General features: G+C 42.0%; 3 protein-coding genes across 4 annotated transcripts; 2 read left to right on the top strand and 1 right to left on the bottom strand.

The window, feature by feature from the left end:
• Positions 1-1,315: 1,315 nt before the first annotated feature.
• On the top strand, positions 1,316-2,236 carry LOC110791077 (early nodulin-like protein 20). Its single transcript, XM_021995838.2, has 2 exons — positions 1,316-1,579; positions 1,685-2,236. The coding sequence occupies exons 1-2, from the start codon at positions 1,384-1,386 to the stop codon at positions 2,071-2,073; spliced, it is 585 nt and encodes a 194-aa protein (XP_021851530.2). The 5' UTR covers positions 1,316-1,383; the 3' UTR covers positions 2,074-2,236.
• A 6,674-nt stretch (positions 2,237-8,910) lies between these two features.
• LOC110791081 (F-box protein CPR1-like) lies at positions 8,911-10,470 on the top strand. The gene has a single exon (XM_021995840.2). The coding sequence runs from the start codon at positions 9,179-9,181 to the stop codon at positions 10,370-10,372; it is 1,194 nt and encodes a 397-aa protein (XP_021851532.2). The 5' UTR covers positions 8,911-9,178; the 3' UTR covers positions 10,373-10,470.
• A 1,689-nt stretch (positions 10,471-12,159) lies between these two features.
• LOC110791096 (serine/threonine-protein kinase PEPKR2) lies at positions 12,160-17,061 on the bottom strand. Of its 2 annotated transcripts, none has more exons than XM_021995851.2 (5): positions 16,891-17,061; positions 16,710-16,785; positions 15,548-16,296; positions 14,720-15,016; positions 12,160-12,778 (listed from the first exon to the last, which is right to left on the bottom strand). In XM_021995851.2, exons 3-5 carry the CDS (start codon positions 16,287-16,289, stop codon positions 12,435-12,437), a joined length of 1,383 nt encoding a protein of 460 aa, XP_021851543.1. In that variant the 5' UTR covers positions 16,290-16,296; positions 16,710-16,785; positions 16,891-17,061; the 3' UTR covers positions 12,160-12,434. The 2 variants fall into 2 exon arrangements, with proteins under 2 accessions (XP_021851543.1, XP_021851542.1); XM_021995850.2 differs by having other exon boundaries at positions 15,548-16,591; positions 16,891-17,060.
• Between the last annotated feature and the right edge of the window lie 7,884 nt (positions 17,062-24,945).

Genomic DNA, 24,945 nt, shown 5'->3' with positions numbered 1-24,945 from the left:
TGAGAAAAGTTTGGTGCGCTGTTGTGTTACTACAATCCCCATGCAGGGTTCAAGGATAAATCCACCTTATATGGCTGTATGACATACTAGTATGCACTAGGTATCAATTCAAGTCCACAAGACATTGATACTTGCAAAACTAAGTATCCCTTGCCCAGAACATCTTTCATTACCAAAGCCGTCCTTCTTTTGAATCATGTGGGGGAATGTTGGAGTTTGTTCCTCCAAAAAGGAATGCTTCAAAAGAATGAAAAACCAATTGTCCCACATTGATAAAAAACCCACATACTACCTTCTTTATATATTGCACTACCCTTTAATCATTTGTTTAAGAGTGCTTGAGAGTGGCATGGGTGGTCACAACACACACACGCGCGCGCGCGCCGGGCCGGCCTCGGGCGAGGGCCTTGGGCCTTGGGCCTTGGTACTTGGTACTTGGCGAATGCGGTTCGCGGGCGTGGGGTGGGTTTTGTGGACCGGGTTATTCTTTTTGGTCAAGGGCGGTTTGATTAAGTCAGGAGACTTAATCAACCCACTAACTCTGGAAACTGCTCCATTAACCCCACTAGCCGTTTTATGACTGTTGCAGTTCCCCATTACTCCGGTAACTGCTCCACTAGCCGTTTATGGCTGTTACAGTTTCCCAAAAACCTCTCTATAAATTCATCATCTTTTTCCACAGAAAACACACAGAAAAATTGTTCTTTTCCTCTTCTCCGAAATAAAAAACACAAAACCTCCATTGTTCTGGGCATTGCTTAAGGGTGTTCTCAATCTAGTTCTTCGTCGTACACCGAAGGATTGGAGTCGTGTATCCCTGGGGGTCGGTTGCTACGAGTCCGCGTGTACTTAGCGGGGCAAATTCGACTTTAGGGCAGTGATTGGTGTCACGCCATGACATTGTTACAGATAAGCTTGTTCTAATTATTGTTCTTATTAGTCATAGTTCCTACAATATTTATTGAAATATATTCGGTAAGACATTGAAGTTTCAAACATTGATCCTCATATTATTTTGGACAAGAACTGCCACCGCTCAAGACATTATACTCAGCGTGTGTAGCTTAATTAGTAGTCTCATAGTCTGAGTTAACTTATCATAAGCATGAATAATTGCATGACAATGTGTATGGTACAATCACGAGGAACTCATGAGGGACATGCAAGAGATGCAGTTTTGAACCAAATTAAAATGTTGAATTTAAAACGTACTTTGAAGCATAGTCATAAGAATATATAGTGCGGAAATAGAATTAGCATGCATGTGCAATTCTGTTATTTTTGTACGTAAAAAGGCCAACTTCATATATTCCAAGTATAAATTTGTATTGCTATTTCACCCAATCATGTTATTGTTATATTTGTCGCAAAAGTTAAACAAAAATGGAGTCACAAATAAAAATGGTAATAATAGGAATGATAATAATAGGGTTGGGAATGGGGATAGTGGTAGAAGTAGGAGAAGGCGCTAGAGCTCCGGTGTTACATGAGGTTGGAGGAAATAGGTTTGGTTGGAGGCTTAATGTTAACTTGTCTAATTGGGCTGCTAATCAACGTTTCTATGTTGGTGATTGGCTTTGTAAGTAGTAGTATATATTAATTAATCTTATGTTTTTATTGATTTTAAATTTGTTACGTTATATTATTTGGGTTTTTTTTAAAGTGTTATGTGTTTTTGGAGCAGATTTTGGATTTGACAAGCAGAAAATAAGTGTGCTAGAGGTGAACCAAACGGGGTACGAAAACTGCGTAGAGAATAACTACATAACAAACATAACAAGAGGAGGAAGAGATGTTTTCAATCTGACGGTAGCAAGGCCTTACTACTTCATCAGCGGTAGAGGTTACTGCTTTCGTGGGATCAAGCTTGCCATTACCGTCCAAGATGCTCCACTGCTTCCTGCCTTACCTCCTGATGATTTCTCCGCAACAAATCCTAGTACTACCCTCATCACTTCCGCCGCCGCCACCACCACCACCACCACCACCTCCACCTCCTATTACAAATGGTTTAATCACTTTCTTATCACCATCATCATCGTTTCTATAGCTAATTATTCGGCCTTTTGTTAATTAGTGACTTAATAACCCAAGCCGTTGGATAATTAATACTCCGATAATGTGCTAAAATTAGGACACTGTAGTTTCCTTTCCGCAATATATTGTAGTACTAATTACCGAGTAATGTTGTAACTCCCATATATTTTGCAACAAAGTGTTTTCCGTCAAACAAAAAGGGTCTTAGTAATATCAATTTTTTTTTAAAAAAACGTGATAAAAATAGAAAATTAATAGAAATGGTTCTCACCTGCCTCGTGGCCAACGGGTCACAATTAAATGTGGCAATGACTGATAATGAAACTACGTGGTGGTTGCTGTTATGGGTCGTTTTGTATGACGTGAGGTCGACGGCATGAACGGGTCAACGTGAATCAGATCGTACCAGTTAACTCCTACTTTTAGGGAGTCGTTGTGGCTGAGTCAAGGTCAAAGCAGTTAGAGAATATCAAGGAATTATTTGAGGAGATCATGGAGGCAGTTGAAAAGATCATGGAGGCAGTTGCCAACACATTTATCTGACCTACACTTCTGTATAAATAGCCTCACCAAGAAGACTTCAGGGGGGCAGAAAAAACCTATGGCCAAGACCCACAGTGAAACCTATACTTCTTATTACATACTCTCCTCGTAACCATGGCACCTAAAGAATTACAAGATGTTTTACTTCTTCCTTAACTCCACCGAGACATTCCACTAAGTCCACTACTACTTGTTATCTACCTCTTCTCCGTAACTTATCCCCAAGGCAAAACTACCTAATGCCATCATCACTAATCCCTAGACGTTATTATTTAATATCATCCAAAGCTAAAAGCCTTTCCCTAAGATCCATTATACTTCACCAAAAAGCTAACACCGTGCTAATCAGAATACTTTATATAATCGTCCCCGATCCATTTATCACTACTCCCAAATACCTTTTCGTGCTCATGCTTTATTATGAGTTACTAGTATATTTACATACACGCAAATAAACGATGTACTCGTGTTTAACTGGGCTTTTTATGCCGGCAACATAGTGGATTGGTGGACTCATTGCCACCCGCGGTTTTTATCCCTTTCGGGTTTTCCGCGTCACCATCTCTTGTCTCGTCTCTCTTTATTTTCTGTCATTTATTTCCTGTCATTTGCATAATTATTCTATCTAGTCGTCTATGTCCCAACCAAAGGTCGTCCATACGAAATTTGGCATAAACAGTTTGGCGCCGTCTGTGGGGAGATGGCTAGATTTATCTTCAAACACATATCCACAAATGTCCTCTCAAACACAATATCCGACCCACTTGGGTTCACCAATAAAGTTGTCGCCAGGCTATGGATTGTTGTCATACTTTGTCGCCACCATGAGATGGAGCTACGTCAGGGCACATGTCGCCAACATGACAGGTGTCGTCGACGGGTCAGGTGTCGTCGACGGGTCAGGCGTCGTCGACGGTCAGGTGTCGTCGACGGTCAGGTGTCGTCGACGGGTCAGGTGTCGTCGACGGGTCAGGTGTCGTCGACGGGTCAGGTGTCGTCGACGGGTCAGGTGTCGTCGACGGATCAGGTGTCGTCGCCAGGCTCGTTGGTCGATGGAATATGGAATGACGTCAGGGTACATGCCATCGCCAGATAAGGTGTTGACATCAGCAGGTGTCATAGCTAGAAGTGACGCGTTTGAGTGGTCGAATTCAACCTAGATGATGCATATCGTGACAACAATGACACCAACGCTTGATGACATCGAAAATAGACGTCACGGACCATCATGCAGATGTCACCACAAACAAGATACAATATGAGTTGTCTCGTACCTTGATAAGATCTCGAGACGATTTGACACTTGACGTCGCGAGAAGTATGGTATAAAACTCAACCCCAGTGATTCTAATTTAAACTAATATTGTTTCTAGTCCTTGTTGTCACTAAAACAGATGCGAACACGTGACGTCATCCACCAATGACATGACGTCAACATAGTTTCGTCCGACGTCACATCCACATCAGTCGACGACGTCTCCAAAAACGAAGGCGACAAATGGAGATTCAACAACAAATTGTCGGCAATACTAGATTTTGTGGCTAACTTCAGTCCAAGTATCAAATAGGAGAATTTGTAGTTGTCCTGAAGTCGCCACAGGGGAGCATATAGTATACTCTATCTCATTTAATTTTCATATAGTATACTTGATTTGCTTTTTATATAGTATACTTTGCTTGTTTTAATTTCCAAAAGCACTTTGAAATATATGCTATACGTTGTTATCCTACTTTTTGTACTAACATCGTCACCACTTGTCGTTTGATCATGTCGTGTCGCCAAGTATTATCTTGTCTACAGGTATTGACGTGTCGCTTGGCTAGGTCATGAGTACATCAGGCGACCGACGTTTGAATGCAGGTGACAAGGTACTGTCCTGTCTACAGGTACTGACGTGTCGCTTGGCAAGGTCGTGAGTAAAGAAGGCGACCAACGTTAGAAGTGTTACACGAGGTCACGACACGACATGAGGTCACGACGACACAACACGACGCCACGACAGCAAGTCACAACAGCAGGACGCGACCATTCTGGTTACCCCTATGACGACAAGAAATTTCTCGGCGTTAAACATGGTACATAGAAGTAATTATCGAACATCTTTATTTTAACAATATATTTCTTCGTAAGTTCGCCAACAGATCGTTGATTGATACATGAATATCAATGGGGGCTAAAGGTACGAACATACTTTCAAAGTAAGTTATCTTTTATTTATAACATACACGTATTGTCGCTGCCACGTACATCGCAGATCGTGAGGGTCATCAACACAATCGAATGGTATGAGTAACCCAATTCATTTATTAGTGACGTCAAAATTTTATAAACTAACATCTCATACCCTATTGAAATTTTCTCATATATCATCCGTGATAACTATTTTTCATTTACTAACGACATGCCGCGACTATACGCGTTAGTATGTATATTAATGACAACAGATTACCTTGATCATGATGGTATGCCCCGACGCCACGAGATGGCAATGACCGATGACACGACGCCACCAGACTACCGAGAAAGCTAAGGAAATCGGAATGTCGAATAATCATCATCAATGACCATGATGACACATGAGTAACTTCTAAACTATTTTTCACACACTTTCTCATTTCAATTCATTCATTGTTGTTCTCTTGTATTAATATGTCTCGTATTCCACGTTCATCAAGTTAACTAATAAATTTTTGCATCGCACCATGAATGTCTCAATTTCTCTAATGACTAAACCATTTTATCAAATCGTTTTGAGGTAATTTGACTCGACAGGACGTTTAGAGGTTGCATCATGCTGGCACGCATGTGCGGCGTCAGATATAAACGAACGTCATCATATCTATGGCCGACTTCAGTCATGATATCTTCCTAAAGCCGCCACAGGGGGGCAAGATAGTACATACTCCCGTTCAGTTTAATATACTTGTTACAACTTTGAGATTTAACTAACGATGTGATACAATCTATTTTAATGATGATCTTGTCGTAAGATTTTGGTAACAGGTACGATGCTAAGACAAATGTACGAACACTGGGGGCTCAACCACTATCACATGTTGAAATAGGCGGATAAAGAAAACTCATGGGGTTTCCCAAAGACGACAAGTGATAAGACGTCAACCGATTAACAAGAAAGGTAATTTATAAAGAGTTCACATGTATTTGAATTTACGACATATTGTAATGTAAGTTTTTCAAATGATTTTACCAAAGACGTTAAGAAAAAGTCCACTTCTTAAGACAGTATAAGGAATTCACATTAACCATATGTTCTTTCTTGTGCCACATTGCGAGGATCAACCAATAAGTCGACCAACGTTGGAATGGACAGTGTCAAGACCAGCGATGCGTCATCGTTCAACATAACGGGACGACGCCAGATGGGATGACGGTGGTACAAGCGATGACAGTGATCTCAGAAACGAAAACAAGATCGGCGACCAGAGATGTCACGACATCAGGACAATGCTGTCAATTGTAGAATCGTCATCAAGGGACAGTCAGCGACACGACGCAATTTCGTTACACGAGCCCACATTAAGTAATATCTAACACTTACTTCGTGCGTTAATTAATTTATTACATTTTTCACTACACTGCGATTAAAGTTCAATTTCAGTTTTTGTTATCTGTCGCATTGAATATATCTTTCCAAACGCAATTATATTGTATTCGTATTTCATCTCACTTGTTTGAAAAGCAACGCTAACATCGCATCAAGCGAACGTCCACCTCTACCTTTTGTATTTTCTACAGATCACTTGTTGACCACGTCACCAACGGCAACAGCAACGAACGACATCATCAGAACACGACATCAACGAACGACGCTATCAACTACAAGCGACGACGTCTCCATGGTCATGACCCTTAAACTTATTGGATCCCAACGACGACATGTCGCTTCTAAGCGCGACCACTACAGACGACGCAAGTGCGATTTATGTGCACGTAACTTCGTTTTTCGAGTACCTCACAGGTGACATCTATTCTACAGCGAACAACAGAGACAACGTAAACAAAATTTTAAGCTAACGACGTGTATGCACCCTCGACGCTTGTCCAAACTCCTAACCAATCGCCAGATACAAAACAGAGAAACACACGTCTTTCCCCCTCAACACTGACGACAAACAAAGCTGACCCAGAATACTCATGTCCTACTTAAACTGTTGTTCTGAATATCCCATAGGCTAAAGTCTCCTTCCATAGATTGCGCCATCCAAACATCTTATCCCTTGTCCTCGTGTTATAGGAAACCTCACAACCCTTCGACTCTTCTTGACATTCGTCATAAGGTTGCTTCGAACCATCCACTTCATTCACCTGTAACTTCAACTCAGTCGTCTGCTACCTATCCTCACATGTCATTGCAACCATCTAAAACGATTCAAACATACGCACACTCGACGCAACTTCCTTCTCTAAATTCTTCGCATGACTACGAACAAATGAAGAGGCTTATACCGCCTTCATACGGTAGATGTCACACAACAGCGACAATAGATGCACGCCTGTAAACATCAGACAACAGACTAAGATACAACAGTTGGCCATGACGCCTGTTAACATCAGACGACGTACTAAGATACAACAGTTGGCCATGACGCCTGTAAACGTCAAATGACATACTAAGGTACAACAGTTGGCCGTGACGCCCGCAAACATCAAACTACGGACGAAGATACAAAAGTTGGCCATGACGCTAGATACCTAACTAACGTTATGTCTCAACATGTTTTCGCACAGGTTTTTAAGAACTACATCCTATTGTCTTACGCTCGTTAAGAGAAACAATTCTTTCACAAGATGACAGGTTTACATCTAATTAAGCTGAGGACACCAACGTCGATATGAAGACACCAATATACGCATGATGACATCGAGTGCTGTCAGAAATCGTGGATGACACCAGGCGGCGACGTCATTGAACAAGGTTAAGTACGAAAGATGACGGACAGGCCGAAGACAGTGACAGATTAGCGTCGATAACAAACGAAGATGGTGACAAGCTTTGAAGATTATTTTCCTAACTTCCGGCTTGCTACAATTAGGAAAATGGGGGCTATTGTTATGGGTCGTTTTGTATGACGTGAGGTCGACGGCATGAACGGGTCAACGTGAATCAGATCGTACCAGTTAACTCCTACTTTTAGGGAGTCGTTGTGGCTGAGTCAAGGTCAAAGCAGTTAGAGAATATCAAGGAATTATTTGAGGAGATCATGGAGGCAGTTGAAAAGATCATGGAGGCAGTTGCCAACACATTTATCTGACCTACACTTCTGTATAAATAGCCTCACCAAGAAGACTTCAGGGGGGCAGAAAAAACCTATGGCCAAGACCCACAGTGAAACCTATACTTCTTATTACATACTCTCCTCGTAACCATGGCACCTAAAGAATTACAAGATGTTTTACTTCTTCCTTAACTCCACCGAGACATTCCACTAAGTCCACTACTACTTGTTATCTACCTCTTCTCCGTAACTTATCCCCAAGGCAAAACTACCTAATGCCATCATCACTAATCCCTAGACGTTATTATTTAATATCATCCAAAGCTAAAAGCCTTTCCCTAAGATCCATTATACTTCACCAAAAAGCTAACACCGTGCTAATCAGAATACTTTATATAATCGTCCCCGATCCATTTATCACTACTCCCAAATACCTTTTCGTGCTCATGCTTTATTATGAGTTACTAGTATATTTACATACACGCAAATAAACGATGTACTCGTGTTTAACTGGGCTTTTTATGCCGGCAACATAGTGGATTGGTGGACTCATTGCCACCCGCGGTTTTTATCCCTTTCGGGTTTTCCGCGTCACCATCTCTTGTCTCGTCTCTCTTTATTTTCTGTCATTTATTTCCTGTCATTTGCATAATTATTCTATCTAGTCGTCTATGTCCCAACCAAAGGTCGTCCATACGAAATTTGGCATAAACAGTTGCCTTGGTTGAGGGTAACGTAATAATGTTCCCATAAAGAATAAGTACATTTTATTTAATTATTATTTTTGCAAGTTGCGCGCAACCACTGAATAATGGATATGTCATTAAAGAAAGGGTTAAAAGGCTAGTCAATCTAACCAAAATGTAATAGAGGACTAATTTACATTAATAATAGGCTTCTCCATTCTCCATATATTAAACATTTAATTAATGACTCTTGCATTACAAATGTAAATGGAGGAGAGAATATTCGAACTTGTTATCTATATAATACTATGTACAGATCTAGCTCGCTTTAGTCTTTATCATGGTACGCAGATTCGAACTTGTAACATATCGTACACAGAGTTAAAGACCCGTTTATCATCAGAGTTAAAGACCCGTTTATCATGAGATGCAATTCATCTTATAAAATGCTAGCTTCTAGTAACAATACTTAAAGACTTTCCTGGTCAAAAACAATAACCAATACTTTCAATGTTAAGAATTGAGAGGATGGTTGGATATATAAGTTGTTAAATCTTTAGGTAAAGTAGTACAAAGTATTTTTCATATTTTCATGGTTTCTCACCTTATAAGTCAAAGGCCATTACTTTAAGACTTGAAGATAGCAAACCTTGTAGCTCATTCTTCATTCATTCATGGAGGAGTTGAGCAGACAAAATCCAGCAATGGCGGCCTTACCCATTGACATTATCTTCGACATTCTTGCACGCTTGCCTGTCAAGTGTCTTCTTCGCTCGAAAACTGTTTCCAAGTCATGGCTTACCATAATCACCAGCTCTCATTTCATCAATTTTCATCTTCGCCGTAATAAATTTCTCTCCTCCTCAAATCAACTCCTAATCTTCTCCAGTAACCATGATCACTCCCTTTACTCGGTCTGCTTTGAATCTCCTGTTAACGCCATGGAACTCAGCTTCTTCGACGGGGGTTTAAGTTTCTCCGGTATTGCTGGTTCTTGTAATGGTTTGCTTCTCTGCATCTGCAACGCTAAAACTTCGCGTTCTGATGTTTGTTTAGTCAACCCATCTACGCTACAGTACAGAAGGATTCCGAAATTGCAGGTACCTAGAAATTTTTTGAAAGTGATTTATGGGTTTGGATATGATTATATAGCTGATGATTATAAAGTTGTCAGGATTGTGAATTTTGTGTATGATTGTTATGATGGCTCTGTTCATAATGCTAGGGAAGTTATGGTATATAGTTTAAGAGCTAATTCTTGGAAATTTTTGGAGGAAAAGGTATGTAATTATGCTACAATAACATCTACTAGAAATGGCCCCCTTATAAACAATCATCTACTTGATTGGATGTTTTGGTGTACTTCCATGAATGAACATCAAATATCGAGTTTCGATGTTTGTAGTAAACAATGGGGTGAGGTGCCCATGCCTGATTATGTCAAAAGTGGTCCTATACGCCACGAGAAACTAGATACGGTGGTAGACTTAAGGGATTTGGATGGATGTTTATGTTTGGTGACTAAGAATTTTGGAGGAAATTTGGGTGATGTTGATGTATGGGTGATGAAGAAATATGGTGTTAAAAACTCTTGGATGAAATTATTGAGTATGTCAGATATGGATGTTGCTCGGTCTTTAAAGATTGCTCCCATTGCTTATTCCGAAAATGGTAAGGAGATTTTGCTAAGAAGAGACGAGGAATCGTGTGTTTTTTGGTATAATTTGAGGGAGAAAAGAGGTAGGAGTGTTGAAATTCGCGGTTTGCCAGATTACCGTGGAATGATCAGTACCTGCATTTCAAGCCTTGTTTCGCCTTATGGCTATGGTAGAAATGATGATGAGCAATTTGTGCATCAGCAAAGATAAAAGAGGTAACACTCCTGTATGAATAAAATTTGTAATGACAATCATTTTTCTGATGAAGGTCGTTGCCTTGACCGTAATGGTCAAGTGTTTACTTACTATCTGTTAGGTCGCATGTTCAATCCCTTATGTTAAAAGCAGGTATCTTATGCGTTAAGTACGGCTTTTTTTCTAAAGTCATTTTCCCGATGCCGCGGATCAGGAACATGGAGTATATCAGCTAATCTGCAATTAGACAATTAATTGAGATTCTAAATTGCGATTAATTAATGAACTTTTACAAGCATCGTGTCATGCCACGTTAATACGAATCAATTTATTACTCCGATGGCTTTTGATTATTGGAGCATCCGAAAATAAGTAATTGTTTTAATAATGATATTGTTATTTGATTAATGATTATTATTGGAATATTCGCATGATCTGGATATTAAAAAATAACTAAAGTTCGTTGGTTATTATGTGCATGTTTGCCCCATAATTAATCATAATATATGGTGAAATATAAATAAACGACACCATTTTTACAGTTATGTGCTCACTAGGGGTCGAACACTCAACAGGGTAGACAGATGGAATAACTGTTTATTCAGACAGAGCTGGCAAAATGGATTTCGAATACGTGTTTGGTTTTGTATCAATTTCAGGTTATCACATCGTGTTCGTGTCTTACTAGTTACCACTGACTGACTAGTGAGTAGACTTGGTTATTGGACAAGGTAGTCTAATGGATATAGGGTTACGGTCAAGTTAATAGGGCTTTTATTGGACAGGGTCATTATAGGGTCAAACTTATACTATAATTATTTTGAAAATTAAAATAGTCATGATACAAAAAATTACGTGTATAACTCGTATTCACTTGTACTTTCACATGGCTCTTTTGTTTTTCATTTTTCATTGTTCGTTTATTGACCCGCCCACTAATGACCCGCTATCGACCCACGACTCGCTTTTGACCCGCCCATTATCGACCCGCTATAAATGATCCTTTCAATACCCGACCCTCTTTTGACCCGCACCGACCCTGACCCGACCCGCCTGATAACCAGGTCTACTAGTGAGTAGTGACTACTGTCGTGTTGAGGGAGGCTATATCTCTGGTAACCAGCGACACAATTACCCCATACCCGGGGTAAAATTGTAATTTCCGCTCAAGAGTTGAAAAGTCAAACAAAGTATTACGTATGGGCAACAATGACAGTATTTTAATACAACAATGACAGTATTTATGCAAACGATGACAATACTTATATAACACTTGTATACATACTTTTGCTCATTCATTTAATATGCAACACTTTTATCCATTCATTTAAGCGGTCTCTTTACTTTTTATATTTCATTACAGTTGTATACATAATTTCCTTTTTTTGGGTGATTGTGACAGTATTTTAATACAACAATGACAGTATATATACAACAATGACAATACTTATATCACCAATGGCAGTATATACCAAGTTAGCAACACTTTTACACATTTATTTAAAGGTGGGCCATGTTTCCAATTTTTTTTTTTTTTTTTTTAAAGGTGGGTATGGGGTAATTATATCGCTGGTAAAGCCTCCCTCCTGTCGTGTTAGGGATTGCAAGGTCTATTCAGACACCACGTATTGGTCTACGCTACATCTAAATACTCAGGAAATATTAATATAGAAAATAAGCAAGTAAAGTGGCACCTGGATGGCGAAAATCTTATGGCTCTTTTCAAGCGCTTTGCCTTCAATCAATCTACGGATAATAGCAGCTGTAAAAATGATACAAAATGGAAGTATTGCACAAAAGAATCAAGATCAAAAGATGCACCCAAATAAAGATAGTAACTTATCACATCCCATTGTTTACAGAAATTTAGCTAACTCACATAAGAAAATATGCACACCTTACCAGAAAGATCAGAACCTTCTTATCGATTCATAAAAACATTTTAACAGGTCAAGAATATATTAATGTCGTAACTGTAATCTAAGTTCTGATTTAAGCTTGCTCTGGGCCGGTAAACATTACCTTGGTTAAGTTATTATTAACCCCGGCAGCTTAAAACAGTTACAGAAGCACTACTTCAGAAAGCTGTACAGAGATTAGCTTTTATATTAGAGGAACACTCATGTGAAATAGAACTTGTTGGGTTGAATAATCTAATTCTCTTTGTTTCAGTGATATTCATGCAGGAAACTGCAACTGCTAGAGCATCCACTAATCCACTGTCCTCTTCTAACTTGGATGAACTACTTGTCGACGAGTCAATGTCTGAGTCAGCTCTTTGAGAACCAACTGATTTATTCCCTGATTCAGTCCTTTCTACAGTCATGTCACGTAAAGTCATTCTCCTACTTTTGCTCGGTGTTGATTTAGAGGTCAGTGTCTTCAATGGTGGATCAGCGTAGAACAAAAGCCACGGATGTTCTGCCACAATAAGATATTTGTTTTAGACCACCATAATATCAACACACACAAGAAATATCACCTAGTAAGTTGATAAAGGCTCGTCCTACCCTCAAACAAAACAGACTCCGTCAAAATCTCAAGTAAATAAAAAGTAAAAAAGAAGAAAGGGATGGGAAGGGAAGGGAAGAAACAAAATACAAACATATACAAACAAAAAATGAGCTTTAACCTTCAGTAGTTATACCCTACATCAGCAACTTGCTAATAACTGGGGGGAAGGAAGTTTCCTCTAGGTAAGTCCGTAAGTGGAACTTCCCATGGGAAAAAAATAACTTACAAGGAAGTATTACTTCCTGTGTTCAACCAAACGACCACTTATTGGTGCAGGAAGGAAGATATATTGGTGGGAAACTAGTACCCCTATTTGGAGGTAATGGTAATCTATATTTACCCTATTGGAGGGAAGACTAAAGAGAGGAGTATTGTTGCGCTCATTTGGGGATATTCACGTAACCTTATCTTTCTCATCTCTTTTCCAACAATTACTAACCACCACCACAAAATCCTGGTACCCCCTTCAAGTTTTTTCACATTCCAAGCATGCCCTAACCCCAAATTTATTTCCCTCACCCCTTCTGCAGGCCTGCTGCCATGAAAAATGAGAGGATGTGTTATATCTTACAGAGCCTGCTGGTTAGTGCTCTCACTATCAACATCAACTCTAGTCTGGATCATTTGACCTGCAACAACTATTCTGGTTAGCAGGCATTATATCTGAACAAACGAATAACGGAAACTAAACAGCACAGCCAGAACAACTACAGGGAACAATATCCATCCTCAGTTTGTCCCTAATTACCAGCACCATCATCATCAATTCTTCTCCACAGAAAACCAAGAGTGTGCAACAGTAAAGTACCTTAAGCATCATCAAGCTGCACCATCTCCTCAACTTAGGCTTTACCCAAATCATATATCCCAAAAGTTTCAGCACATCACATCCAAATCCCAATCCTAATAGTCATAACCTGATGGGGGTTATAAATCCATTGCGTAAGCATCAAAACTTATCATTCATTATCATTACCCCATTGCCTCAAAGAGGCTCCCGCAAAAAGCAGGGTAAGGGGGGGTCGGGTGTACGCAACCATTGCATAAGCATCAAAATTAACTCTTCAAAAAAAAATTAGTTGTCTCCAATTCAGCTCTCAGATGGTGTCACCATTTGGTCCATCTCCACTGCAAACACAGCTTGTTAACTTGCTTTTTACAAGCTTGAACTATAACCACATTAATGGACATTGAAACATTTAACTAACTTTGAAAATTTTATCTTTTCTCCAAAAATTAAACTTAGAATGTTCCACATTTCCACCTTTACAGATCTTCAGGGCATTGTTAATGATACAATACAACACAACCAAATAACATAGGATTCCCCAGGTATCTTCACATGTTTCTCAGTCATAAACTATGTGGAACAAACACAAAAACGGAAAGGAAACGCAAAGAGATAAAATAAAATGATCCAGGTGAGGGGACGGAAATCAAATAGCTGTTTTCCACTGATTAATTTGTTGTACACATACGACCTAAAAAGATCTACCCTCAAACTTGCAAACTAAACTGGAAAGAAAATGAGAAACCCACCGTCTCTCAAAAAGTAAGATATTCTAAGTAATTCTTATTCTCAAAGATGGTCATTATTTTTGCATCAAAAATCAAGATTATAAAGTATTTGGCACCTAGAAGCCTTTGGAGCAAAATTAATAATCAAGAGACGTGTGAATAGTAGGGAAATTACTAAATGTTTAAAAACAACAATGACATGACAAATTCTAGAAGAAGCAAAAGCTGGCAAGTCCAATTCGCATGCAAGAGGCATCCCTATGAAATAAAAAGCAAAAAAGGGTTCAAGACTGTGTTGTGGAAAGGCCAATAAGAATAACTGGAACTTACTTAGTACGTCATCAGCAGATAGTCTTGTTGAAACATCTCTTGTTAGCATACGACCAATTAAATCCTTGGCAGGTTGTGAAACTGATATCCATAAGCCACTATCAAAATTAAGTTCCACACTCTTGATGGACTCGAAACAAGCCTCCAAAGAGCTTCCTTGAAATGGTAAAACACCAAGCAGCAGAGCATGAAGAAGCACACCAGCACTCCAGATGTCAACTTTTTCTGAATATTCACCCGCCAGAATTTCAGGAGCAACATAAGCTGGAGTTCCAACCACACCAGACAGGCTCTGACCTGAAGGAAGGCATCAGGGAGTAAATAAATCTATATAGCATATCCTTTTCTCTTCTCTCTATCCCTATCTAGCCCCCTCCCCTCTCTTAGTGTGTGTGTGTGTGTACGTGCATGAAAACTCTTGAGAGTAGTGACCTTGCTCAGTAGGGAGACTAGAAAAGAATGGTTTGAGCTGGAGAATATAAGCTCAATTACAAAAGCAGTATGGGAACAACAGATAACTGACCAATACCACAAAAAACATACAACGACACAGGAAAACAATCTAGACTTTTCACCTCTTCGAGGTACAACAACATGGAATTATGTGAAAGCTCATCCAAGTATCCAACTGTTCTGTGCCCATCATGACCTTGAACTTGATATTCAAAAGCATAAGTCATGCCAGCTGAAAGTGATGCTAAAATATGATGTACCTCCTGCTCATAAATACTATTCGTAACTATAAAATGATTACATTGTGCTAAAGAAGACTTGACATGGTACACTGTCAAAAGAAGCGTCAAGCATAATAGTTTACAAACCACTTACCATTAACAATCCTAACTGCGAGGCCAAAATCTGCAAGTTTCAACCCCCCTGAGGATGTAAGAAGAACATTCTCTGGCTTTATATCACGATGAACAACACCCATATCATGGCAGTATTTGATAACCATAACAAGTTCCTTTAATATCTTAGCAGCCTGCTGTTCAGAATACTGCCTTTCTCTTGCCATTTGGTCAAGCAACCTTCCCCCTGGGCAAAATTCCATCACAAGATGGAAAGATTCAGCATCCTCGTAAACTGCTTTGAGTGTGACAATTCCCACATGTCCAGACAGATGTTGCATAATCTCCACCTCTCGATGCACAGGTTCTTCCCCCTTGGATAAAGTTTTACAAGCAAACACCTCACCACTTGCTTTGCTCCAGCACATTCTTACAGACCCGAATTTTCCTTTTCCAATCGTAGCACCCAAATTATAATCTTGCTCAATCTTCTTCTTTCGTCCTGTTCTTGTAGCTGCATCAATACATCCTATCTTTCTTTTGAGACCTCTTGCAGGTGAGCCAGAAGGTAAGCTACCGCAAGGTGGAGCAGTGACGACTCCACTCACCCTACTTTCAGACAATCTACCATCATCTCTAGCTACATTTTCCTTGCCCCTTTTTCGTAGCCTCGAGTAATCTTCTAAAGATACATGAGACCTATATATTGCTATCGACGAAGAGTACTTCCCACCATTCAATAGCTCCTCTACTCCCTTCCTTTTCTTACTCGGCGACTTCATCTAAATCCTTAATTACTAAAAAATCATTGATCAGTCCACATTGTCAATTACTCCCTACAAATACCCTAACGCCCTAATAATCACTATTTAACTAAACGTTGTTGCACTGAACTTTAATTAGCAAATTACAATGAACAATTCAATCAAATCATACAAATCAATACTAGAAACGAAATAAAGTTTCACAAAATAAAATGCAATATCTAAGTTCAGAATCCAAGTTCTCTCTCTTTAACAAGGGAGCAAGAAACCGCCACCAACCCAAAGCCAACGCATTGAAACCCTCCATTGTTGATCAAATTCTGAACCAAAAACCCAGATAAAAAATTTCACCCAAAATCAAAAACTACACTACCATAAAAAATCAACAAAAAAACCCACAAAAATTAATTGAAAACAAAAACAAGGGTTTTAGCCTACCTTGAAAATCTGATAACTTTCTGATTTCCCTTGTTACACCCATTTAGATCAACAGCTCAGTTGTTCTTCCACAAACCTAATCAACCAAACCCAGAAAAAAATGATTAAACTAGATCAAAGATTAGTCAAATGGGTCAATCAAAAAATGACCAAACATCCCAAAAAAAGTGGGTGAAACTACCTTTGGTAGAAGAGTAAGTTGAAAGGTAAATGAAATGAAGAATTGAAGAAAAAGAAAAGCGTAGAAAAGAAGAGTGATTGAGTGAGGTGCCAATTATTATTACTATACTGTGGAAAACTGTAGTCTGTAGACTGCGAGGAACCCGTGAGAGGGAACAAGTGCGTATGTTTATGGCTATGGTGGGGCTGGGCCTCTACTTTATTTGCTTCATGTCATTTCATCCTAATGGAGAAGATTAGGGCAAGATTAGGGTAATTACAACTTTACAAGTAATAAAATCACATTATTGAAATGAAATCTTTCTTCTTCTGTTTGATTGAGATTTGATTAGCCAGATCAAGTTAGTTCATGCGTTGATGGATGATTAGGAGATTGATCTGGTTAATTGGATAGGGGTGATAGTTAATAATAGTCAAATGGTTGTTAAGTATGTTATCAAATATTTTAGTAATGCGTGAGACGTATTTACATATTGCAATAAAATCAATTTGAATGTACTAGGAAAAAAAATTGATCGATGCGACTGGACATTATGCAGAACTAATTTGCATATTGAATGAAATTAAACATTTTGTAAAATGAATTTGCATATTATATGTACATTGATCTGTATACACGATAAAGTGTATAGTAAAATTTGTAGTTAAGGTGGAGTGGAGGTGGAAAATTGCAGAATAATTTGGCCTAAACGCCACTCATGCCTTCCTCCTACTATAGATGTTCGCTCTTCCACCCTTGTTGTGGGGTTTTTCCGGTGAGATACCTGGGAGGTTTCTTGGTAACTTTTACAGATTAAACAAGATTGTATTTTTATAGAGAGAGAAAGTAGAGAGAAGGCAGAGCAGTAATTGCTCTAGAATGTATTGATTGTGTCCCTTTTTTCTAGGGAAGTGGGAATATTTATAGTACTAGGTTTTTGGGGGAATGACCTAATTATATTCCCCTTACATGATTGGCTGGGGAATGGGAGGAGGACACGTGTCCTTTCTCCTTACAATTCTCTGGCCTCTTTTGGCAATAGTGGGCTGTTTGGGCCTATTGTGCTTAGTCATTCACTTGGGATACATACTAATTAAGCCCCTTTCCAGGTATAGGTTTTATACATACATTTATACACACTTAAATACATACACTGTAGATACCTAGATTAATACCCATGCCTCGGAGTAGACTTCGTATGATTTCTGCTTTAGGGGGCGCAATACGTGCCATGTGTCACGTCCTTATTGGTACACGAAGGCACGGTAATTTTGCCCACAACATTTGCCCCTCAAGAAGGGCATTTCTGGAAACACATTCCGGGTATCGCTTCTTGACTCTTGTTTTGCATCTTCATCTTTGGGTCAGGTGTTGAGATGGTGACACGTGTCACCTTTCTCCATTTTGCCACTCCCTATATATAGAGGTGAGGGGGGGTAAATTTCATTTTTTACATTTCATTTTCACAGAGCTTTCATAGGCGATTTCCGGCGTGTTCCTACCACCATCAGGCGATTTCCGGCCACCAGGAGACTCATCCTTTTCCTCGTCACACTCATCCCGTTCTTCGCGAAACTCATCTCGTTCTTCGCGAAACTCATCCTGTTCTTCACCAAGTACTTTGCAGATCTTTCAAGGTTAGTTTTCGCCTTTCTTGTTTTTGTTATCCTCTCGTCATTTTTCCCTTTGTTAGCGGCCGACCTCTTAGTACTAGGTAAGGGTTTAAAGGTTTTATTTAAGATTTTTCCGCCGTTCATCTTTTGTCGGGGCGGACGTCCAATCGCGTCTTTTTCTTCATTGTTGGTCACCCCTAAGCCGTGCTTCGTTCACTATGCAGAAGGCATGGCTAGAACCAAGCAAACGGCAGATCCGACGCGCCTGCGCTTGCGGGAAGAAGCATCGACACCTCCTAGGGAGAGATATTCTTCCACCGCCTCGGCAGTCGACGAAGAATTTGCCGAACTCTTTCAAGAGATCGACGAGTACGTCGAGGCGGGGGAGCAGGCGGAAAGCTCGTCGGAGGGTACAGCGAGCCAGGCAGTGGGGGAGCCAAGCGTCGCTCCATTGTCATCGGCCGCCGAGGAACAAGAAGCTGCTCCCCAGCTTATTAGGCCCAGAGGACGGGAGGAGGCCCAATTGCTTCCGTCAGAGATTCACCCAGACGTGGGCTGGATGCGGTGGCTAGACAGGCACGGAGCCAAGATGAGGGATGACCTCTGCGTGGGGGAAGGGTACCAAATGCGCGTGCCGGCCGGTCTGGACTCGACCGTCAGCCTGCTTGCCGAGGGAGAATTCCCTGTGTATGCTGCGTCAATCAAACTCGGCATGAGATTCCCTCCACACCCCTTCGTTGTGGAGGTGTTAGATGGTTTCAATATTGGGGTGGCCCAGCTGACCCCCAACTCATGGGCGGATATCTTTGGCTACATTGCCAAATGTGCATTGAACGACGTGGAGCCGTCCTTCAACGCCTTTCTGCATCTGGTCTCCCTCTCTCGTTCCCCCAGTGCCGCCAAAGGGTGGTTTAATCTGAGCAGCCGTGGTACCTACCAGACAGTGGTCGGCAAGCTCAGCAAGTGGCATATGTGGAGGAAGAGGTGGGTCGTGTTTTATACTGACGACCAGGAGATGTATGAGAGAATGAGCCGTTGGAACTGTGACGCCAACTTCATGGATCGTGACTAGCCCCTTCCCCCCCTTACTGCCGAAGAGTGGGATCAGATAATGGTCCTGTTCAGGGCCAACACTTACCACTTAACAGTGGATAAGAGTTTCCATGTGCCGGCTGAGTGGTTGCCGCACATTAGCCAGTTTCGGAACGAGGCCTTTCTAGCGGCCGTAGGCTTAGGATATTCCATGACTCGAGGTTGTATGCCAATTTATGTGCCGTTCTGCGTTGGTCTATTCATTTTTTCTAACTTTGGATTTCTTTTGTTCACAGAGGAAGGAATGAGCAAGCTATCGGCGGCGGATATTGGGAAGGGCGATATGACCGATTGGATGGCGGACATCTATGAGGCCAAGATGCAGAAAGCCAAGGCCGAGTTGGAGGAGAAGGTGAGTATTCTCTTAGGTTGTCGTTTTTTTTCTTTTTTGCAAGTTAAACTTCTCCCGTCCAGCGTCTATAGTGGACGTCTTTTTAGTGACGAGCCGATATCCTGATATCTGACCCGTGTTTGCTAAGGTAGGCCTCGTCACTTTTTATTGACGGGCCCCTTAGTTAGCGTTTTTTCAAGTGACTCGTGATTGATAGGGTACGCCTCGTCATTTTTGGGACGGGCGTCCTTTTTAATGACGAGCCACTTTTCTGCGATTGACTTGCCCTTGATAAGGTACGCCTCGTCATTTTTAAGACGGGCGTCCTTTTTAATGGCGAGCCACTATTTATTGAGTGACTTGTGATTGATAAGGTTCGCCTCGTCATTTTTAAGACGGGCGTCCTTTTTAATGACGAGCCACTATCTTGTGAGTGACTTGTGATTGATAGGGTACGCCTCGTCATTTTTAAGACGGGCGTCCTTTTTAATGACGAGCCACTATTTGTGAGTGACTTGTGATTGATAAGGTACGCCTCGTCATTTTTAAGACGGGCATCCTTTTTAATGACGAGCCACTATCTTGTGAGTGACTTGTGATTGATAAGGTACGCCTCGTCATTTTTAAGACGGGCGTCCTTTTTAATGACGAGCCACTATCTTGTGAGTGACTTGTGATTGATAAGGTACGCCTCGTCATTTTTAAGACGGGCGTCCTTTTTAATGACGAGCCACTATTTGTGAGTGACTTGTGATTGATAAGGTACGCCTCGTCATTTTTAAGACGGGCGTCCTTTTTAATGACGAGCCACTATCTTGTGAGTGTCTTGCGATTGATAAGGTACGCCTCGTCATTTTTAAGATGGGCGTCCTTTTTAATGACGAGCCACTATCTTGTGAGTGGCTTGTGATCGATGAGGTACGCCTCGTCATTTTGAAGACGGGCGTCCTTTTAAATGACGAGCCACTACATGGTGAGTGACTTGCGATAGATGACGAGGCCTAATATTTGACTGTCCTTTCTTTTTTAGCAAGCTAAGGACGCGGCTAGGGCGTCAGGGAAGAAGAAGGGGACGACTCTGTCCCAGCTGAAGAAGAGAGCTGTGCCGGCTGGCTCGGAGACTCCGAGTACCTTCAAGAAGCCAAAACCTCTACCTCGCCGTCTCGTGAAGAAAGACGAGTCGAAGGTTGCTGAGGGGGGATGCCCTGATGACGAAGAGATGGGCGTGGACAAGCCGTCTCTGGTGGTGGACTTGGTGGAGGACCCTCTTTCGGGAATCCCGGCCGACGTCCGCTCTCAGATACCGGCGGAGGTGGCCCGCCGAGCTAGGTCTTCGGGCGGTAAGTATTATTCGAACGTCGTTCAGACGTATCGAGCCTCCTCTGGCAGTTCTTCTTACTCTCCGCGTCATCCTAAGGCCATTGTTTTTCCTATAGCCAAAGACAAAGGGAAGGATGCAGCTGCTGCCGAGGATGAGAACGTACCTGCTACTCCACACTATTCGTCAAAGGATAGGGTGGCTATATGCCGCAAGGTTTTTAAGGCCGTCCCCGCTGAGTATGTTGCTTCTCTTCCTGGCCGCAAGACTGACGCCCAGTTTGGTGCGATCCAGGCCACTCTTCTCGACGTAAGTCTATTTCCAACTTGCTTGTACTTGTCTTCCCTTTTAGAGTCATTTACTAATATGTAGCTTCTTCTGCAGTTGTTCTGCCGCATGGAATTCTGCAAGAGCTGGAAGGCCCGCACTGCTGAGGAGCTCAAAGCTCAGGTGGCTGAGTCCACCCACCATGGTGACTATGCGTTCAAGTCCATTGAAGAGGTCCGCCTGCAGATGCAGACGACCATAGACCTTCAAGCGAAGGAGGTGGCTGCGTTGAGATCTGACAAGGCCGAGCTGCTTAAGAAGATCTTGGCGCAGGACAAGGACATGGTGGCAATGGTCGAGGAAGCCAAGACAGCGGCGGCGGAAATACGGGCGCTTCAGGACCAGTTGCGGGAGTACCCTCAGGTCAAAGAGGCGGCTGAGGAAGCCGAGCATCTTCGTGGGGAGCTAGAGACGGCCAGATCGCAAGTTCGCACCTTGCGTGAGCGTCTTCTGGAATCCTATGATCAGGGGGAACAAGCGACCAAGGACGCTGTTAAGCACGCCTGGGAGAGCCACATGTCAGAGTATGATCTTGGGTGGTTCCAGCGGCGAATGGAGCACAGTGCCGCTGTGTTGGCTGCTGAACGTCTTGGTCAGCCGCCCCCTGAGTTTGTATCATCTGATGACGAGGACGATGCGGCCGCCCCCTGATTTGCTTCCTTTCCTATTTTTTTTTTTAAAAAATTTTATTCAAGCGTTCCAGTGCCTAAGGGCAAGAACAATTATGTTGTAAAGTTTTGGCGCTGATGGCGTCTGTATCATTGTGCCTGCTGAGCACACAACAATTCTCTTTCTTTTTCCTGGTCAGGAATTCTGAGCTACTTTCACACGCCTTTCTACGGGCGTTGTTTTATAAGTAAATAGGTTTTTTGATGTTTCTCCTATCTCGCATTTACTTGCTCTTCATAATTTGATTATTCCTTGATCAATAGGCTTAATAGGCTTAATCAATAGGTATGGTTGCCAAGGTGCATCCGAGAGTACACTAAGCACGTTAATGCCGCAGGCAACTGAGTAGGCGCTAGGCCCTACTTTGGTCGTCACTTTCTTTGGCGAGCGTGTCTATAACGATATTGATTGGCGCAAGTCAATCAATAGGTATGATTGCCGCTAGACATGCTCGTCAAATGGACTGGCCGGCCAAACATTCGTGCCGCCGCGCTTTTTAGCAAGCAACCTTTGTTTCGAAGTTAATCGTGCCGCTGAACTTTTGAGCGGACAACCTTTGTTTCCAAGTGTTTGGTGCCGCTGGCAACTGAGCATGCGCTAGGCCCTACTTTGGTCGTCACTTTCTTTGGCGAGCGTGTCTATGACGATATTGATTGACGCAAGTCAATCAATAGGTATGATTGCCGCTAGACATGCTCGTCAAACGGACTGGCCGGCCAAACATTCGTGCCGCCGCGCTTTTTAGCAAACACCCTATGTTTCAAAGTTTCGAAGTTATACAATTAGGCTTTGTTTCGAAGTTAATCGTGCCGCTGAACTTTTGAGCGGACAACTTTTGTTTCCAAGTGTTTGGTGCCGCTGGCAACTGAGCATGCGCTAGGCCCTACTTTGGTCGTCACTTTCTTTGGCGAGCGTGTCTATAACGATATTGATTGACGCAAGTCAATCAATAGGTATGATTGCCGCTAGACATGCTCGTCAAACGGACTGGCCGGCCAAACATTCGTGCCGCCGCGCTTTTTAGCAAACACCCTATGTTTCAAAGTTTGTTCATGCCGCTGGGCTTTTGAGCGAACAACCTATGTTTCAAAGTTGTTCATGCCGCTGGGCTTTTGAGCGAACAACCTATGTTTCAAAGTTGTTCATGCCGCTGGGCTTTTGAGCGAACAACCTATGTTTCAAAGTTGTTCATGCCGCTGGCACGTATTATGCTGTACTGGTCGGCCAGCGGCTTGCTTATATTAGGAGGGTAGTTGGATAGGTGATCAGCCTACAACTTGGTGCTAATCTGGGCCACTACTTAGGCTTCAAACAATTAGTCTTGCTGAGTTTTTGCTAATCTGGGCCACTTCTCAGGCCGTCATACAATTAGGCTTTGGTTATGCATTGGAGTGTATATGTTTATATTCATTGTGCGAACAATAAATATTACGAAACAAATAGAGTAGTATTATTTATAACTTTGCAAGGCGAATTTAGCCGGTTACAAAAGTAATTACTACCCTACTATGACCATTAGAGGCCGCCCCTTGGGCAATGGATCGTGGTAAGTAAGACAAGGCTTAGCACATATCTTAGAAGAAATATTTCTTGAGGTTGTCGGCATTCCAAGTGCGTGAAATAGGGCGGCCTTGCATGTCTTGAATGCGGTAGGTTCCATCTCTAACTTCATCATAGATCTCGTAAGGTCCCTCCCAAGTGGGCGTCAGCTTACCTTGTTCATTTGCTCGTCCTGTGGACTCCATTTTTCTGAGGACAAAATCTCCCACTTTGAGCACTCTATTAGAGACTCTCTTGTTGTATTCTCTTGCCATCCTTATCTTGTACAGCTGTTGCCTGAGCGCTGCATTTCCTCTAACCTCGGGCAGAAAGTCCAAGGCTGCTTTCATTGTCTCCCAGTTAGCATTTTCGTCATACAGCATGACTCTCAACGTTGGCTCACACATTTCTATGGGTAGGACAGCCTCGGCGCCATAGGCTAGCAGGAAGGGCGTTTCACCGGTTGAATTCTTAGCCGTGGTGCGGATGGACCATAAGACATTTGGCAGCTCATCAGCCCATAGACCTTTGGCTTCGTCAAGCTTCTTTTTAATTCCTTCAGAGATAATTTTGTTGAACGCCTCAACCTGACCATTGGCTTGGGGTCGTCCGACTGATGCAAAACAGGTGTGTATACCGTGATCTGCCAGCCACTCTTTCAGCTTAGGCGTCTCAAACTGGGGCCCATTATCGAAGACTATAGCCTGTGGAATCCCAAAGCGAGTCATGATGTTCTTCCAAATGAATGCTCTCACATCAGCAGTTTTTATGTTTTTGAGCGCCTCTGCCTCCACCCATTTGGTGAAGTAATCTACGGCAACGATGACATAACGCCTTCCTCCTGGTGCGGTCGTGAATGGGCCTAGGAGATCCATCCCCCATTTAGCAAATGGAATTGGGCTTATAATGGGCGTCAGAACTCGTGCCGGTTGATGTATTAGGTGAGAAAAGCGCTGACATTTGTCACACTTCTTGACCAGTGAGATTGCGTCCTCCTTAAGGGTCGGCCAGTAATAGCCGGTTCGAAGTGCCTTTTCAGCCAAAGCCCTTCCACCAATATGCGAGCTGCACAACCCCTGATGAAGGTCTTCTAAAATTTCCTGCCCCTTCTCAGGTGTTACACATCTTAACAAAGGACGGGAGTAGGCCTTTTTGTAGAGGGTGCCGTTCCACATTTCAAACCAAGA

Source organism: Spinacia oleracea, chromosome 4 (assembly GCF_020520425.1).
Source record: "Spinacia oleracea cultivar Varoflay chromosome 4, BTI_SOV_V1, whole genome shotgun sequence".
Taxonomy (NCBI): Eukaryota; Viridiplantae; Streptophyta; class Magnoliopsida; order Caryophyllales; family Amaranthaceae; genus Spinacia; species Spinacia oleracea.
The sequence above is the reverse complement of the archived record's forward strand: the minus strand, read 5'-3'. Positions and strand labels throughout refer to the sequence as shown.

What these genes read in the sequence shown, in the direction of transcription:
- LOC110791077 (XM_021995838.2), top strand. Translation starts at nt 1,384, where the DNA reads ATGGAGTCACAAATAAAAATGGTAATAATAGGAATGATAATAATAGGG. An exon ending in CTATGTTGGTGATTGGCTTT is followed by an intron (nt 1,580 to 1,684) that starts GTAAGTAGTAGT and finishes TTTTTGGAGCAG; the next exon opens with ATTTTGGATTTGACAAGCAG.
- LOC110791081 (XM_021995840.2), top strand. Translation starts at nt 9,179, where the DNA reads ATGGAGGAGTTGAGCAGACAAAATCCAGCAATGGCGGCCTTACCCATT.
- LOC110791096 (XM_021995851.2), bottom strand. Translation starts at nt 16,289, where the DNA reads ATGAAGTCGCCGAGTAAGAAAAGGAAGGGAGTAGAGGAGCTATTGAAT. An exon ending in CGCAGTTAGGATTGTTAATG is followed by an intron (nt 15,017 to 15,547) that starts GTAAGTGGTTTG and finishes GCCTTCCTTCAG; the next exon opens with GTCAGAGCCTGTCTGGTGTG. An exon ending in ATCTGCTGATGACGTACTAA is followed by an intron (nt 12,779 to 14,719) that starts GTAAGTTCCAGT and finishes TTATTGTGGCAG; the next exon opens with AACATCCGTGGCTTTTGTTC.